Source organism: Oncorhynchus clarkii, chromosome 18, assembly GCF_045791955.1.
Source record: "Oncorhynchus clarkii lewisi isolate Uvic-CL-2024 chromosome 18, UVic_Ocla_1.0, whole genome shotgun sequence".
NCBI classification, from domain to species: Eukaryota; Metazoa; Chordata; class Actinopteri; order Salmoniformes; family Salmonidae; genus Oncorhynchus; species Oncorhynchus clarkii.
Genome location: NC_092164.1, coordinates 13853877 through 13871525, shown reverse-complemented (window position 1 = coordinate 13871525; position 17649 = coordinate 13853877). Strand labels below are relative to the sequence as shown.

The 17649-nt window shown below is 43.4% G+C and overlaps 1 protein-coding gene across 2 annotated transcripts; it reads left to right on the top strand.

The window, feature by feature from the left end:
* Positions 1–1122: 1122 nt before the first annotated feature.
* On the top strand, positions 1123–17272 carry LOC139373019 (insulin-like growth factor-binding protein 2-A). Of its 2 annotated transcripts, XR_011627525.1 has the most exons (5): positions 1188–1654; positions 12875–13053; positions 15292–15432; positions 16020–16250; positions 16502–17272. XR_011627525.1 is itself a non-coding variant. In XM_071112990.1 (4 exons), exons 1-4 carry the CDS (start codon positions 1267–1269, stop codon positions 16176–16178), a joined length of 867 nt encoding a protein of 288 aa, XP_070969091.1. In that variant the 5' UTR covers positions 1123–1266; the 3' UTR covers positions 16179–17272. The 2 variants fall into 2 exon arrangements, 1 of the variants encoding a protein (XP_070969091.1); XM_071112990.1 differs by having other exon boundaries at positions 1123–1654; positions 16020–17272.
* Positions 17273–17649: the final 377 nt, after the last annotated feature.

Sequence of the window (17649 nt, the reverse complement as noted above, 5' to 3'; positions counted from 1 at the left end):
CCCCAGACACTGGGCAAACTCTAGCCCCAGGCCTTGTTTATGAACCAGGCCTTCTCTGCTTCTTCTCCCCAATGTTGCTTTTTATAAAATGACATATGAGGTTCTATGCAAACACCCCCAGCATCATCCAGATGCCCCCTAAGATACTGGCCCCTTCAGAGGGGCCCTTTCTCCTCGAGTCCGCCCTCAAGGCCGAGCCGGGATGCCGACCGTAAATAGGTGAAATACCATGAAATCAGAGGGCACCCACAAAACAAAATAATCCACATTTATATCTGTGACTCCCTGCCTGGCTGGAGAGTATGGTTACAGTATATATGCAATGTTTATTTCTGTGCCCTTAAATAAACAGCAATTAGTCTCCCGGGCAACCACAGCACTCACTGGACGGGTTAATGGGAGCTTGTTTGGTATGTAAGCACGACACCTCAGCGCCTGGCCCCAGCTGATCAATAGGCAACATACACAGTGCCCACCAGGTAGGGAATGGCATGCAGCGCCTGGGCAGGGCTTTCATTAAGTGTCAATGGACATGGAAGGAATGCTTTTTGTTTATGTTTGTTTATTTGTTTATTTTCTGGAAGAGGGTGCATGCTGATAAAAATAAACATGCTACAGTATGGAATATTGCCTCTCTCAGTCTCAGGCCCAGCCAAGGGAATGCTGCCTCGTTTTCCTCCATTGAGCTGCATGATACTACCACATAGAACATTCTCTTCTTGCCTTTCCCTATTGTACAGTGTATTTTTTGCACATTTCCAACAATAGTACTATTACAAATAGGCTGCATCGCCTATAATGCGGATAGTATCTAGAACTTACAATTCTTAGTTTCCATTGATCAGAATCATTTTAAATAGAACGTTTATAGGGCATCACTTCAGCGTATCCTATGTGTGTTTGGGTTTGTCTGACAGTTATTTCTGCTTGTTGTAATAAATCACCAAATCTATCTATATACAGGCCTCATCAACATCAACAGTTGGCCAGAGACATAATGTAAGTTGATTACAAAATAACAAGTCATTTGGACTGGTCTTAGGTATACTTGTGCATGAAAACTTGAGAGGCTATATAATATTTTCGTCATAGCACAAAATTGCCTGTTAGGGTTTGCCTGCTACTCTTTCATACGCACCACTGGTCTGACGAGCTGTCAATTAATCTGCGGTTGGTAGGACCCTGCAGAACTCAACCCATCCGCTGGCTTCACCTGTTCGCATGCACAGTTATTTTACCTGGAGTTGCGTTCCATTGCCTCACTAAATGACAAGACGTTCCACACCGAGGATGATATCGTATTCAGGCTGCAGCTTGCTGCTGCTGTCGGTGGCTTTCGTGGGAGCTTCTTTCGCGGAGATGGTCTTCCGTTGCCCGAGTTGCACCGCTGAACGTCAGGCTGCGTGCCCGAAGCTCACCGAGACCTGTGCAGAGATTGTGCGCGAACCGGGCTGCGGTTGCTGCCCGGTGTGCGCCCGGCAAGAGGGCGAGTTATGTGGCGTGTACACCCCGAGATGCTCCAGCGGACTCCGGTGTTACCCGAAGCCGGACTCCGATCTGCCTCTCGAGCAGCTGGTCCAGGGGCTGGGGCTGTGCGGACACAAAGTGGTCACCGAGCCCACGGGGAGCCAGGAGCACCGGGAGAAATTTAGCGGTCAGTTTCAACAAGCTTGATACATTTACAGTGTTATAATGGAACAGAGAGGACGTTTGGGAAGTATGATCATTAGTAGGCGTTAATCTGTAATTGCTTTGTCATTGGGATGGTTTACAGCCCTTAGCGTGGACCGTATTGTGATTTATTTAATTCGCAGCAGTCTAAGCTAATGATTTTGGCGTCCATTTGCTCATAGAAACATTGAAACTGTAATTAACCCGCTCTAAAACGCCTATTTATTTGAATGATTTGTTATTACACAGGTATAACACTTTTATAACACCATTTTATCAAGGTACTTTTGCCTTTTATATGTACCGAATTGAACTGCAAATGCTCTAAGCCTGTATTTGGCATTGGGCTATATGTCCTAATCACAAATGAAAGAAACGTATGCAGGTAGTATCATCCATCAGTCTCCAACAACAACCAGAACTACACTGGACTAGTTTGACTTATTGACCTCCATGTGTTGACTTATTGGACCCTTGCTGGAATCCAATAGACTCCCTTACCTATCAATATTATTCCTGTATAACATACACTGTATAAGCAAGCCTATACTGTAAGATTACTGCTTGATTATACCATTAAATAACATTCCCAGCTTGTGTTTTACACAGAAATCCCAAAACATTCCTATTTAATTGGATAACATGAGAGAGGAGAGAGAAGTAAAATAATGCCACATTGATTGGCAATTTGGACTTTGTACTTTGACCCCAACCACTGTCAACTAGTGTCAACTGGAGTGTTTGTTGAAGCTCGTTCAGTATGGTGTGATTTCTACTAAACCTAATGTCAATGTCCCCATCTGCCAAATGTAACATTTGATTAGATTATGAAGGAGAACCTGTGATTCCTGAAAAGTTCAAATGGATTAGGGCCAGGTCACCACAGACAGTAGCACTAGAAATGCACGTGGAGTAACCTACACTTGCACATGTAGCCAGAGATAAGTTGGGTCTTAGGAGGTAGTGGTGTTCTAATACTATTTCTATGGTGGAACTCTTCCTGAAATAGCTACTTGCAGTCTGCTTTGCTACAGCCAGATGCCACAGTCCTAGCCTACAGTACAGGGAATTGCCATGACGCCATCCTATATTTCTCTGCTCAAACTGTTTCTTTTCTACTCTGTTTCTATGTATTCACAGCCTGGCATATAAGGGATGGGTTACACCTGGGTTACACAGTACTATCATGTACACCTGGGTTACACAGTACTATCATGTACACCTGGGTTACACAGTACTATTATGTACACCTGGGTTACACAGTACTATTATGTACACCTGGGTTACACAGTACTATTATGTACACCTGGGTTACACAGTACTATTATGTACACCTGGGTTACACAGTACTATCATGTACACCTGGGTTACACAGTACTATCATGTACACCTGGGTTACACAGTACTATTATGTACACCTGGGTTACACAGTACTATTATGTACACCTGGGTTACACAGTACTATTATGTACACCTGGGTTACACAGTACTATTATGTACACCTGGGTTACACAGTACTATTATGTACACCTGGGTTACACAGTACTATTATGTATACATGGATTACACAGTACTGTTATGTACACCTGGGTTACACAGTACTGTTATGTACACCTGGGTTACACAGTACTATTATGTACACCTGGGTTACATAGTACTATAATGTACACCTGGGTTACACAGTACTATAATGTACACCTGGGTTACACAGTACTATTATGTACACCTGGGTTACACAGTACTATTATGTACACCTGGGTTACACAGTACTATTATGTACACATGGATTACACAGTACTGTTATTTACACCTGGGTTACACAGTACTGTTATGTACACCTGGGTTACACAGTACTGTTATGTACACCTGGGTTACACAGTACTATTATGTACACCTGGGTTACATAGTACTATAATGTACACCTGGGTTACACAGTACTATAATGTACACCTGGGGTATACAGTTCTATAATGTACTTCAGACAGAATTCACAGTATGTTACCTGTAAAAACAAAATGAGGCAATGTTTATATGACTCCCTTTCAAACAGTGCCTTATTAACCACTTTCTTGCAGGTTTAAGCATCCCAGTATACGGAGTGATATAAACTTCTGGACACAATCTGGTGTGTCCACGAGATTATGCAAAAAGCAGCCCCGGTTACACACGTTTCCTACACGTTTTCATTGTCTAAATAGGCCGACGTGCAAAACCACAATCTATGACAACTCAGGCCATGGTAGCTACATCACATTTCCTGCTTGTTGAAACAGAGTAAACCTTGGGATAATTAATAGCAGTAACACTTCACTTTAATAAAGGGCTTGTTTAATAAAGGGCTTGATTAATAAAGGGCTTGTGTAATAAAGGGCTTGTGTAATAAAGGGCTTGATTAATAAAGGGCTTGATTAATAAAGGGCTTGTGTAATAAAGGGCTTGATTAATAAAGGGCTTGTGTAATAAAGGGCTTGATTAATAAAGGGCTTGATTAATAAAGGGCTTGATTAATAAAGGGCTTGTGTAATAAAGGGCTTGTTTAATAAAGGGCTTGTGTAATTAAGGGCTTGTTTAATAAAGGGCTTGATTAATAAAGGGCTTGTTTAATTAAGGGCTTGTTTAATAAAGGGCTTGTTTAATAAAGGGCTTGTGTAATTAAGGGCTTGTTTAATAAAGGGCTTGATTAATAAAGGGCTTGTTTAATTAAGGGCTTGTTTAATAAAGGGCTTGTTTAATAAAGGGCTTGTTTAATAAAGGGCTTGATTAATAAAGGGCTTGTTTAATTAAGGGCTTGTTTAATAAAGGGCTTGTTTAATTAAGGGCTTGATTAATAAAGGGCTTGATTAATAAAGGGCTTGATTAATAAAGGGCTTGTGTAATAAGGAGTTTGTGAGGAGTTTATAGGATCAGTTTATAATTCAAACTAAAAAAGCATTGGTTAACAGTCACATCCGCTCATGTATCAAAATAATCATCTCTTAACTTACCTGTCTTTCTCATCTGGCAGAACACACGTAATACACACAAATGCAATGAGTTGTCGCATAAAGCTTACTTCTTACTGTTATTATGTGAACACATGTTATAACCAAGGAAAACGTGTTCTGCATTCTCCAAGATTGGATCACTGGGAAATGCAGAGCACCCTATATGCATTCCTTCATGCTACTCATCTCATGCTATACAGGCCTTAATGCATGACTGGCATCCATGGAAGACGTGATATGAAAACCCTCCTCAGTGTCTGTGGTGCACCCCGTGTCTCCTCCTTACCTAAACCCTGTGGTGGATGGGCATCTTTATTAGCCCACCAGCCTACGCCTAGACAGTAGCCCCTCATTGTCAATATCAAGTGGTACAGCTACAGTCGGTTTACTGTGACGCGTCAGAGAAGGATGTAAATAGAGACGTTGGGGCGAGATTGATTCCACAACAGGCAGACGGAGAGTATATCATATTATTACGTAAAGACACGTCGTAGTCAATAATACATCACGCGAATACAAAAACATACTATTAAAAATATATATTTAAGAGAAGGGTAGTGTCCCAAATGGTTCCCTATAATGGGTCCTGGGAAAAAGTAGTGCACTCCTTTGCAAAAGAGACCCTGCTAAAATAAAGGTTAACTTAATAGGGTGCTATTTGAGACACACCAAGGTTCATCACTCATCCTCCCATCAGGATCACATCGTTGGGCTGCCACTTATCCAACAGAGGGAGGGTTACCCCACCCACAACCCCACCCACAACCCCACCCACAACCCAACAAAAGACCAACAAAAAAAACTCTCAAAGCTTTACAAGGAAAACAGATCCTGACCATCTGGCTGCAACTGGGCGGTGGAATAACACAGCTCCCTAACGAGGGGTATTCATCTGTACCTGCATGGGTCCACTGCCGGGGTGCCCAGCCCCCTAGACGGTGCCCGCAGGCCCGAAATAGCCCCTGATAATCCCTCCTGCTTCTCTAAAACACAGACATCACTGCCATCCACCCCTGGGGCTGCAACTTCACCCGAAGCCATGCTAAGAATCTCAGCGTGCCTCAGACGCGTTCCAGAATAAACCTGCTCCCTTTCTCTCTCACTCTGCTTTTCTCTCCCTTTCATTCTTTCTCTCTCTCTCTCTCTCTCTCTCTCTCTCTCTCTCTCTCTCTCTCTCTCTCTCCCCCCTTTCTTTCTTTCTTTCTTTCTTTCTCTCGCTGGCTCCCTCCCTCCTTCCACTCCCTCCCTCCCTCCCTCTCTCTCTTCGGTGCTTGGAGAAAACACAAGCTATGTCTGTAATGTTACTGAGCTGAGTGGGGTTGGAAGGGGACCTGTGAAAGGGCTTTGCAGGGGATAGGGCTGGCTTCGACAGATGGTTTGATGTTTCTTCACCGAAGATAATGGAGTTGAAGGAGATTTAAGTGCTGGGTATGTGTGTACAGAAGGAGGCCAATGCATTTGGCTGCTGCAATCACCCAAGATCTGTTGTTCATGGCTAGCCCGATGGCTGCAGGCAGAGCTATTGTCTTAGGAATTGATCCTTGTATGATGGTGGTTTGTGTATCAAGGCCAGTTGACTTGTTACATTGGCGCCATGACTTGGATCACATGTCTGGTGTAGGGTTGCTAAATTCATTTTCATCTTTCAACAAATTCCCTGGTTTTCCAGAAATCCTGGTTGGAGGATTCTGGATATCCTGATTATTCCCCCCTGACTCCGGGGGAGCCTCCAACCGGGATTTCGTGCGAACCAGAGAATTTATTGAAAGTCCCAGAAATGCAACCGTAATCTGGTGTCCTATCGTCTCTGTTAATCTGAACTTTTCAGACCTCAAAAGTGGCCTAATGTCAAGGTCACGTCTACAGGCCTCAATCCCAAAGGAATGGGAAAGATGGGCACCATCTCTCTCCCCTCTCTCTCTATTCTCTGTATGTGTGTGCTGTAATTGTCCGTGCTGCCCTGCAGGTTTGATGGGCTCTGGCTTGCCTCCGTCTCCCTGTCTCTCTGTCCTCCTGAGCCAGGTGTGTGTGTCCCAAATGGCAAAATACTCCCTTTTCCCTATATAGTGCACTACTTTAAACCAGAGTCATACAGTGTTGTTTGGGACGCATCCAGAGTCCCAGGTTTAGCCTGCAGTCAGTTAGTTCAGGGGTGGATAGATGCCTGGCTGGGTGCAGCCGGTGTCTACGTGTCAGGACCTGCCCAGCCCCAGCTAGCTTCACGCTGTGGAGGAGCCTCTCAGGCCAGATAGCCTGGCTGTGAGGTAAACACACTTGCTCTGTGCTGACTGTGTGATTCTAGGAGGAGAGTCCTAGCAGGCCTTGTAAAGGATAATGGGAAGCAGTTATGGAGCTGGCTCTTTTTAACTACAGCTCCCCAAAGTGCTTTACTGTACAGTCGTGGCCAAAAGTTTTGAGAATGACACAAATATTAACTTTCACAAAGTTTGCTGCATCAGTGTCTTTAGATATTTCTGTCAGATGTTACTATGGAATACTGAAGTATAATTACAAGCATTTCATAAGTGTCAAAGGCTTTTATTGATAATTACATTAAGTTTATGCAAAGAGTCAATATTTGCAGTGTTGACCCTTCTTTTTCAAGATCTCTGCAATCCACATTGGCATGCTGTCAATTAACTTCTGGGCCACATCCTGACTGATGGCAGCCTATTCTTGCATAATCAATGATTGGAGTTTGTGGGTTTTTGAATTTGTGGGTTTTTGCTTGTCCACCCGCCTCTTGAGGATTGACCACAAGTTCTCAATGGGATTAAGGTCTGGGGATTTTCCTGGCCATGGACCCAAAATATCAAAGTTTTGTTCCCCGAGCCACTTAGTTATCACTTTTGCCTTATGGCAAGGTGCTCCATCATGCTGAAAAAGTCATTGTTCATCACTAAACTGTTCCTGGATGGTTGGAAGAAGTTGCTCTCGGAGGATGTGTTGGTACCATTCTTTATTCATGGCTGTGTTCTTAGGAAAAATTGTGAGTGAGCCCACTCCCTTGGCTGAGAAACAACCCCACACATGAATGGTCTCAGGATGCTTTACTGTTGGCATGACACAGGACTAATGGTAGCGCTCACCTTGTCTTCTCCGGGCAAGCTTTTTTCCAGATGCCCCAAACAATCGGAAAGGGGATTCATCAGAAAAATTACTTTACCCCAGTCCTCAGCAGTGACACCAGGCCATCCTCCAAAAGTCTTCGCCTCACTGTGCGTGCAGATGCACTCACACCTGCCTGCTGCCATTCCTGAGCAAGCTCTGTACTGGTGGTGCCCCGATCCCGCAGCTGAATCAACTTTAGGAGACGGTCCTGGCGCTTGCTGGACTTTCTTGGGTGCCCTGAAGCCTTCTTCACAAAAATGTAACCGCTCTCCTTGAAGTTCCTGATGATCCGATAAATGGTTGATTTAGGTGCAATCTTATTGGCAGCAATATTCTTGCCTGTGAAGCCCTTTTTGTGCAAAGCAATGATGACGGCACGTGTTTCCTTGAAGGTAACCATGGTTGAGAGAGGAAGAACAATGATTCCAAGCACCACCCTCCTTTTGAAGCTTCCAGTCTGTTATTCAAACCCAATCAGCATGACAGAGTGATCTCCAGCCTTGTCCTTGCCAACACTCACACCTGTGTTAACGAGAGAATCATTGACATGATGTCAGCTTGTCCTTTTGTGGCAGGACTGAAATGCAGTGGAAATGTTTTGGGGGGGATTCAGCTCATTGGCATGGCAAAGAGGGACTTTGCAGTTAATTGCAATTAATCTGATCACTCTTCATAACATTCTGGAGTATATGCAAATTGCCATCATACAAACTGAGGCAGCAGACTTTGTGAAAATGTATATTTGTGTCATTCTAAAAAACTTTTGGCCACGACTATACAGTCAATTGTGAAGGTGATACGTTATATATACACATAAACACAGGGAAATACAGTATCATTATCACTATGCTGGCCCTAGAGTGAGGTAATATTCATGTATTACACAATAAGTCACATTGAGATTAAAGGGGATAATTAAAGGGATCATTTGAACCATGAATGTGTGTTGGTTTGACCTATCCAGTCTCCCCTTCTCCAGCCATGGGCCATCTGCTCAGTTGACTAGAGTCTAGACTGTCAGACATGAATCTTCTCTCCTTTGTGCTGTTCTGGGAATTTGACAAACTTCAGCTATTAAAAAAGCAAGGAAGCCACTCATCCCTTTTGTCTGCTGTATTAATTCAAGCAGTGGACCGAAGAACAAAGTAAAAACAATGGAGCTGCAGCTCTGTTGACGTTGCAAAGCCCAGGCCCACCTCTGTGGATCGGTGGAACAGAGTGTACTGCAGGAACGGGGCCCCCTTAGAGTGGGGTCCTGACCCTGTCCGTGTGTGTCTCTGTGTGTCTCTGTGTGTCTCTGTGTGTGTGCGCGTGTGTGTGTGTGTGTGTGTGTGTGTGTGTGTGTGTGTGTGTGTGTGTGTGGTTTTTAATAGACTCAAACCTTCTTAGGTTTCCTCCATGAAACTGGAATCAGTATATTACAGTTGGAGACAGTTGGGATTATCTATTAGATGAAAACAACATAATTTGTGTGTGTGTGTGTGTGTGTGTGTGTGTGTGTGTGTGTGTGTGTGTGTGTGTGTGTGTGTGTGTGTTTAGGGATGTATAAGTGTGTGTGTGTGTGTTTTTGTGCATGTCTCACACCTGATTCCAGTTTACTTCTGCCCTTTGTTCTGCAAAGGACACTGAGAGCACAAAGAGTTTCATGCGGGGAGCTGAAGTTAGATCTGATAGTTTCATGAGGAGAGCTGAAGTTAGATCTGACAGTTTCATGAGGAGAGCTGAAGTTAGATCTGATGGATTCATGAGGAGAGCTGAAGTTAGATCTGATAGTTTCATGAGGAGAGCTGAAGTTAGATCTGATAGTTTCATGAGGAGAGCTGAAGTTAGATGTTTAGATCTGATAGTTTCATGAGGAGAGCTGAAGTTAGATGTTTAGATCTGATAGTTTCATGAGGAGAGCTGAAGTTAGATGTTTAGATCTGATAGTTTCATGAGGAGAGCTGAAGTTAGATCTGATGGATTCATGAGGAGAGCTGAAGTTAGATCTGATGGATTCATGAGGAGAGCTGAAGTTAGATCTGATAGTTTCATGAGGAGAGCTGAAGTTAGATCTGATAGTTTCATGAGGAGAGCTGAAGTTAGATCTGATAGTTTCATGAGGAGAGCTGAAGTTAGATCTGACAGTTTCACGAGGAGAGCTGAAGTTAGATCTGATAGTTTCACGAGGAGAGCTGAAGTTAGATGTTTAGATCTGATAGTTTCACGAGGAGAGCTGAAGTTAGATCTGACAGTTTCACGAGGAGAGCTGAAGTTAGATCTGATAGTTTCACGAGGAGAGCTGAAGTTAGATGTTTAGATCTGATAGTTTCATGAGGAGAGCTGAAGTTAGATGTTTAGATCTGATAGTTTCACGAGGAGAGCTGAAGTTAGATCTGATAGTTTCATGAGGAGAGCTGAAGTTAGATCTGATAGTTTCATGAGGAGAGCTGAAGTTAGATCTGATAGTTTCACGAGGAGAGCTGAAGTTAGATGTTTAGATCTGATAGTTTCATGAGGAGAGCTGAAGTTAGATCTGATGGATTCATGAGGAGAGCTGAAGTTAGATGTTTAGATCTGATAGTTTCATGAGGAGAGCTGAAGTTAGATCTGATAGTTTCATGAGGAGAGCTGAAGTTAGATCTGATAGTTTCATGAGTAGAGCTGAAGTTAGATGTGATAGTTTAATAAGGAGAGCTGAAGTTAGATCTGATAGTTTCATGAGGAGAGCTGAAGTTAGATCTGATAGTTTCATGAGGAGAGCTGAAGTTAGATCTGATAGTTTCATGAGGAGAGCTGAAGTTAGATCTGATAGTTTCATGAGGAGAGCTGAAGTTACAGTAGATCTGATGGTTTCATGAGGAGAGCTGAAGTTAGATGTTTAGATCTGATAGTTTCATGAGGAGAGCTGAAGTTAGATCTGATAGTTTCATGAGGAGAGCTGAAGTTAGATCTGATAGTTTCATGAGGAGAGCTGAAGTTAGATCTGATAGTTTCATGAGGAGAGCTGAAGTTAGATCTGATAGTTTCATGAGGAGAGCTGAAGTTAGATCTGGTAGTTTCATGAGGAGAGCTGAAGTTAGATCTGATGGATTCATGAGGAGAGCTGAAGTTAGATCTGATAGTTTCGTGAGGAGAGCTGAAGTTAGATCAGATAGTTTCATGAGGAGAGCTGAAGTTAGATCTGATAGTTTCATGAGGAGAGCTGAAGTTACAGTAGATCTGATGGTTTCATGAGGAGAGCTGACGTTAGATGTTTAGATCTGATAGTTTCATGAGGAGAGCTGAAGTTAGATCTGATAGTTTCATGAGGAGAGCTGAAGTTAGATCTGGTAGTTTCATGAGGAGAGCTGAAGTTAGATCTGATAGTTTCATGAGGAGAGCTGAAGTTAGATCTGATAGTTTCATGAAGAGAGCTGAAGTTAGATCTGCCACTGTTGAGTCGTCAACAAACTTAATGATGGTGTTGAAGTCGTACTTGACCACTCAGTCGTGGGTGAACAGGGAGTACAGGAGGGGACTAAGCACGCACCCCTGAGGGGCCCCAGTGTTGAGGATCAGCATGGCAGATGTGTTGTTGCCTACCCTTACCACCTGGGGGTGGCCCATCAGGAAGTCCAGGATCCAGTTGCAGAGGGAGGTGTTTAGTCCCTGGGTCCTTGGCTTAGTGATGAGCTTTGTGGGCGCTATGGTGTTGAACGCTGACCTGTAGTCAATGAACAGCATTCTCACATATGTGTTCCTTTTGTCCAGGTGGGAAAGGAAGTGTGGAGTGCGATTAAGATTGCATCTGTTGGGGTGGTATGCAAATTGGAGTGATCTAAGGTTTCTGGAATGATGGTGTTGTGAGCCATGACCAGCCTTTCAAAGCACTTCATGGCTACCGACGTGAGTGCTACAGGGCGGTAATCATTTAGGCAGGTTACCTTCACTATCTTAGGTACAGGGACTATGGTGGTCTGTTTGAAACATGTAGGTATTTCATATTATAAATCTATTGGATTGTGAACGTCAGAGGGACCCCTCTTGCTCCTTCCTTAGTGTAGAATACACTTCACTTAAGGGCCGGCCAAGCCTGTTATATCTTATTTATATCTTATAACCTATAACCTTATAACATCTGTCGTTAATAGTGGTATGTCACTGGACAGCCTGACAGTACAGAGAGTTTGTAAACAATACATTACTCTGAAAGTTTATTCATCTAAGATTTCCTCAAAACAAGGTCCAGCCAACTGTTTCCTCCCCCCTGCCGTTTCTGTTATTCTTCCATTTTGACGGTCCCAGAGCCCTGGGAGAGCTGCTAGTGGGCCCTCAGCCACCGCTCTGTCTGTTGTCAGGAATAGCATGGACAGCTAGTGGACTCGCAGGGCCAGGCCCCCTGCATTGTTTGGTTGATGTTTAACCACACGTTATCTGGTCAAACAGCTGAGGACTTCTACCTCCCTTCCCCAGATAGTGTGGTGTGTTAGTTCTGGGTGGTTGCTGTTCAAGCTTTCGTTCTAATCAGTCGAACATGAAAATGAGCTAGTGCCCTTTCATGACATGCCTTGACATTGGAGGTGAGGAGTACACTAGTCATAGCAAGTGAAGGTGCCCCAGAATTAACAGAAAAGTGTACACAGACAGAATCATATGTTCACTATTGGTTCTCATTCTTGGAAGTTAAAATGGAAAAAATAAACAAATAATAATATTTCACAATATTTTTGAAAAAGATCCAAAATATTGCACCTTTAAAGATGTATCTATTTCCGCTGAAAAATTCACCATGCATGCCATTGCCAAATGTACTAAAGCCAACCTGCTGGCCCTATCATTTCTCATTTCATGAAGGAAGGTGCAGTATACTTAATCATTCACATGGTTGAGCTTTTCTGTGATGTAATGACAATATAACAACAATGTTATGACAGTCTTGTAATGAACGATCAATTGATTTAATGGAACTGGTTTCCATAGAGCTGTTTTGACTGTGTTTGTATGTATGTGTGTGTGTGTGTGTGTGTGTGTGTGTGTGTGTGTGTGTGTGTGTGTGTGTGTGTGTGTGTGTGTGTGAGTGTGAGTGCGTGTGTGTGTGTGTGCGTATGTGCATGTATCCTGTGTCTGCGTGCGTGTCTGTCCCTCAGGGGAGGTGGTGGACATCCTGGACACGAGCCTGACAGAAATCCCCCCGGTGAGGAAGGCCACTAAGGACAACCCATGGCTGGGGCCCAAGGAGAACGCTATGCGCCAGCACCGACAGGAGATGAAGACCAAGATGAAGAGTAACAAGCCAGAGGACCCCAAAACTCCCCGCGGCAAGCAGGTTAGTAAACACCTAGTACTAAACAGTTAGGCTACATCCCATATAGCACCCTATTCCCTTAATATGGGCCCTGGTTAAAAGTAGTGCCTTATATAGGGAACAGGGTGCCATTTGAGACGCTGCCTTGGTAAACCGAGACCATTAGTGGGTCGCATCTGTTAGTAAACAGTTAGTGAACCTGGGATCATGATTAGCAGTGTCCATGTCCCTTTAGGAAGGAGTCAGTCTTAACAGAACCTAGTGCACTGCTGCCATCTTCTGGAGCAGACATGATGGTGTCCAGCAGCTAACAATGTCTTACTGCCAATTTGGACAGTTAAGGTCAGCTTTTTCAATCGGAAAATGTAGATAAGCATTTCTATTGGACAAGAGAGCCCTCCGTTTGACAACGTTTGCCCCCATTTGAAGCGTACTGAACGTGACCATGGGGAAGGTGTAAATGTTTCACACGTGACAGTACAAGACCCTCCTGTTGAAAACTGTATTGTTTCCTTGAAGTCGGGCCTGGCGTCCTGTTGTAGACCGACCTAGGAAAATACTTTGGTAGTACTTTATAATAACCCCTCGGAACAAAGCATCTATAATGGATTAATAAATAGTTTATTCATCATTACACCCACATATGTAAATGTTAGTAAGACAGGAATTCACATATTTGTATTTATATTGTTGAATAACTATGTCAAAATAATTAACACGATCGTTCATAAGATGTTTAATATCGGTCCTTATAAACCATCTACTAATCATTAGTTAAGTGTTCTTGCGTGACCTCATTTAAAGTGAGCGCTGTTTATACTTTATAAATGCTTCGTAAATGTTCAGTGTAACCAGTGTAATTTCTCACAAAAAGATGGACATGCCATTGGTAGACATTCCAGCAGTACCTGAATAAACGGTTTACTAAACTATTATAAATGCTTTATTTCAAGATGTTATTATAAACTAGTACCAGTACTTATTTTCCCACATTGAGTGATTTTCCTTGAGGATAATGATTTTGGCATTTCACGGATGCCAAGTTTAAACTAGAACCATTTGCCCCGGATATTAGCGAGTCTTGGCAACACATCAAAACCCATCAGGAGAGACTGTAAGTGCAAAGAAATGAACATTCCAATCGTTTTACTATTGATGAAGCCATAAAACCTACAGAAAGAGGGCGATCAGGTGCTTTGGCAATAATCCATGAATAGAATTAGTCATGCAAATAAAATTTACTCTCAGTTATACCTGTGAGAGAAACATTTTCATGTGAATTAATAATTGTATTCTATATTTTGGTAGTGCTGTTCATTTCATTTCCTGTGGATTATTATTCCTCCGAGAATCCAGCTCTTAACCTTTGTAGATGATTTTGGAGAATGTTTTATTTATTTTCTCAAACAGTGGTCTGAAGGTATTGCTGGGTCATTAATCATGTAGTCTCCCTAGGCCGAAGGTTTGCCTCCCACTATGTATCCAATGTTCCAGCACACATGTCTGCTGACAGTACCAGCATCGGTTGGGACAAGAGGCGGAAATGGGACTCGAGCAGGAAATCAGTCCAGAGCCTTTCCGTTCATGTCCTGACGCAAACATTAGCCTACCACCGGACACAAAAATCTGTATTTTAGCTAGATATTTTCAATGAGTGTATATGGCAAGTAAGTTGTTTGCTTGTGCCATGACAGCTAACGTTAGCGTTACAAGTTTACAACGTTGTTTTTCACGAGCAGAAATCCCGTCTGCTTTTTAAGCCCGTCCAAACCAAACTCGTAATATATTCTGAAGAGCACCCTGCCCGGGAATTGAGATATGTACATATAGCTAGAAATAAGCTAACCGATAGTAAACAGTAGCAGCAGCGTGTGTGATAAGTCAAAAACGTTAGTGCAAAAACGGTCAATGCAGATAGTCCGGGTAGCTATGTGGTTAACTATTCAAATAATTATTTTGCAGTCTCATGGCTTGGGGGTAGAAGTTCAGAGTCCTGTTGGTTCCAGACATGGTGCATTGGTACTACTTGCCGTGCAGTAGCAGAGAGAACAGTCTATGACTTGGGTGGCTGGAATCTGACCATTTTTAGAGCCTTCCTCTGACACCGCCTGGTATAGAGGTCCTGGATGGCAGGGAGCTCGGCCCCAGTGTAATAGTCAGAGACTATTAATCATGTGAATGGTGTTGCCTGTTGCTGCAAGGTCTGAGATTTCCCAGACTATTAATCATGTGACTGGTGTTGCCTGTTGTGTACTGTAGATTCAGTGTCAGCAGGAGCTGGACCAGGTGCTGGAGAGGATATCTAAGATGCCCTTCAGAGACAACCGAGGCCCACTGGAAGACCTGTATGCCCTGCACATCCCCAACTGTGATATGAGGGGGCAGTATAACCTCAAACAGGTGACTACACCCTGCACATCCCCAACTGTGACAAGAGGGGGCAGTATAACCTCAAACAGGTGACTACACCCTGCACATCTCCAACTGTGATAAGAGGGGGCAGTATAACCTCAAACAGGTGACTACACCCTGCACATCCGCAACTGTGACAGGGGGGGCAGTGTACCCTCAAACAGTTGACTACACCCTACGCATCCCCAACTGTGACAAGAGGGGGCAGTATAACCTCAAACAGGTGACTACACCCTACGCATCCCCAACTGTGACAAGAGGGGGCAGTATAACCTCAAACAGGTGACTACACCCTGCACATCCCCAACTGTGACAAGAGGGGGCAGTATAACCTCAAACAGGTGACTACACCCTACGCATCCCCAACTGTGACAAGAGGGGGCAGTATAACCTCAAACAGGTGACTACACCCTACGCATCCCCAACTGTGACAAGAGGGGGCAGTGTAACCTCAAACAGGTGACTGCTCACTCTTACTTCATGGCCCAGGAGCATACACACACACACACACACACACACACACACACACACACACACACACACACACACAAACACATGTTAATTCTGTGTTTCAGTGTAAGATGTCTCTGCACGGCCAGAGGGGGGAGTGCTGGTGCGTCAACCCACACACCGGTCGGCCCATCCCATCAGCACCGACCGTGAGGGGAGACCCAAACTGCAGCCAGTACCTTAGAGGGCCAGAGATGGACACCCTCGCCTCAGCCCAGAAATAGTATGGCCCTGGTTCTCCCTGATCGGCCTGAGGCTTAAAACACAACAGAGGAAGCAGTACTCTAAACACTTCAGTAAGCTATCAAAATGTTTGTGCGTCTGTTTCTGTTTCTGTGTATAGTTTTGTTTTGTATTAAATCAATTCTCAGCGATATCGTACAATGTAACCACCATAATGTGTCTTGGCTTGAGAACAAATTCCACTGCAAGGGCATAGGATGTGACAGGCAACAAAGATGAAACCCATTCTTCTTTGCAATTTCAAAGGAAGTCAGTGTTTAACTGGTATTTTCATTGATCTCTCTCTCTTTCCCTCCTCTCGTAGCTTTTCTGTGGTGAACAAAATCTAATGAGAAGAATGTTTACTATGGGCTGAATTCTAACTAGAAATCTGTGTCCAGCTCAGACTTTTGTGTAAAAATCAAGCATTGATGTCAATGGGCGATTTGCACGTAAATTCCAATTATATGCACATTTGGCAATTAGTATTCACCCCTATGGACCTCTTGTATTCAATGTATCTGTTGTAGGGTATCTAGAGAAATGTTGTCATGAAAAAATGATTTGACTTATTTGAAAGGTGAATATGTGAAGCAAAAAACTAAACGGCAAATTGACGCTTTAAGGGATTAGGGTCTTACTTACTTAGTGTTTGTATGGCTGTGTTTACACTGGTAGCCCAATTCTGATATTTTGCCACCGATTCGTCTTTTGAGCGATCAGATCAGATCTTCTGCGTGTGTAAACGCAGCCCAAGTGTCTTACTTTCTGGTGCAGGGAAGTGAACATGTCAAATGTCTGGTGGTTGTGTACTCAAGTCCACTTACCGTTTGTTTGTTTTCCAGTGTTCTACGCCTTCAGGTTGGTAGGCTACCTAAACTATGAAACCTACCTTCTATAGCCTTTGGAATACACATACGTCTTCTATACACTGTAGGAAAACCACATAGACCAAGTCTTGTTGTTACAAACACAAATACACGTTTTAGATTTCCTCGTTAATAGGAACACAAATAGAAATGTAGAATTGTTTTGTGATAAAGAACGTCTTGTTATAAGATGAAGTACATGATTAAATGGATGGTAACTTCCTGTACGTTGGTTGTGTATTCATTCGGGCGTATGCCCTGGTATCTTGTGTCTCATTTTCTTACTGGAGGTCTAGGTGTAGATAAGCCATCGTATTTCATGGTACAACCCATTTCATGGTACAACCCAGTTCAAAGCTAAACCCACATGATTGCCTATGTTCAGGTGTTTCATGGCAGTTGGCAGACACTGCTTTGTATGTATGGAAATTCTTCTACGTTTCTTTACGTGGTATGGTAGCTATGGTAACTGGATCTTCTGGTAGACAATCGTTTGAAGCCAGCAGCAGGTGTATAGGGAACTTGCATTAAGGCTTACAAATAGCCTTGCAAAATTCCGGTAACTTTCCCCAAAATTGGCAGGTTTGCCAGAAATCCTCTTTGG

Bases quoted from the DNA above. Each gene is read 5' to 3' on its own strand.
- LOC139373019 (XM_071112990.1), top strand. From the start codon at position 1,267: ATGACAAGACGTTCCACACCGAGGATGATATCGTATTCAGGCTGCAGC. The intron at 1,655-12,874 runs GTCAGTTTCAAC...TCTGTCCCTCAG, and splicing joins GCACCGGGAGAAATTTAGCG to GGGAGGTGGTGGACATCCTG. The intron at 15,433-16,019 runs GTGACTACACCC...TCTGTGTTTCAG, and splicing joins GGCAGTATAACCTCAAACAG to TGTAAGATGTCTCTGCACGG.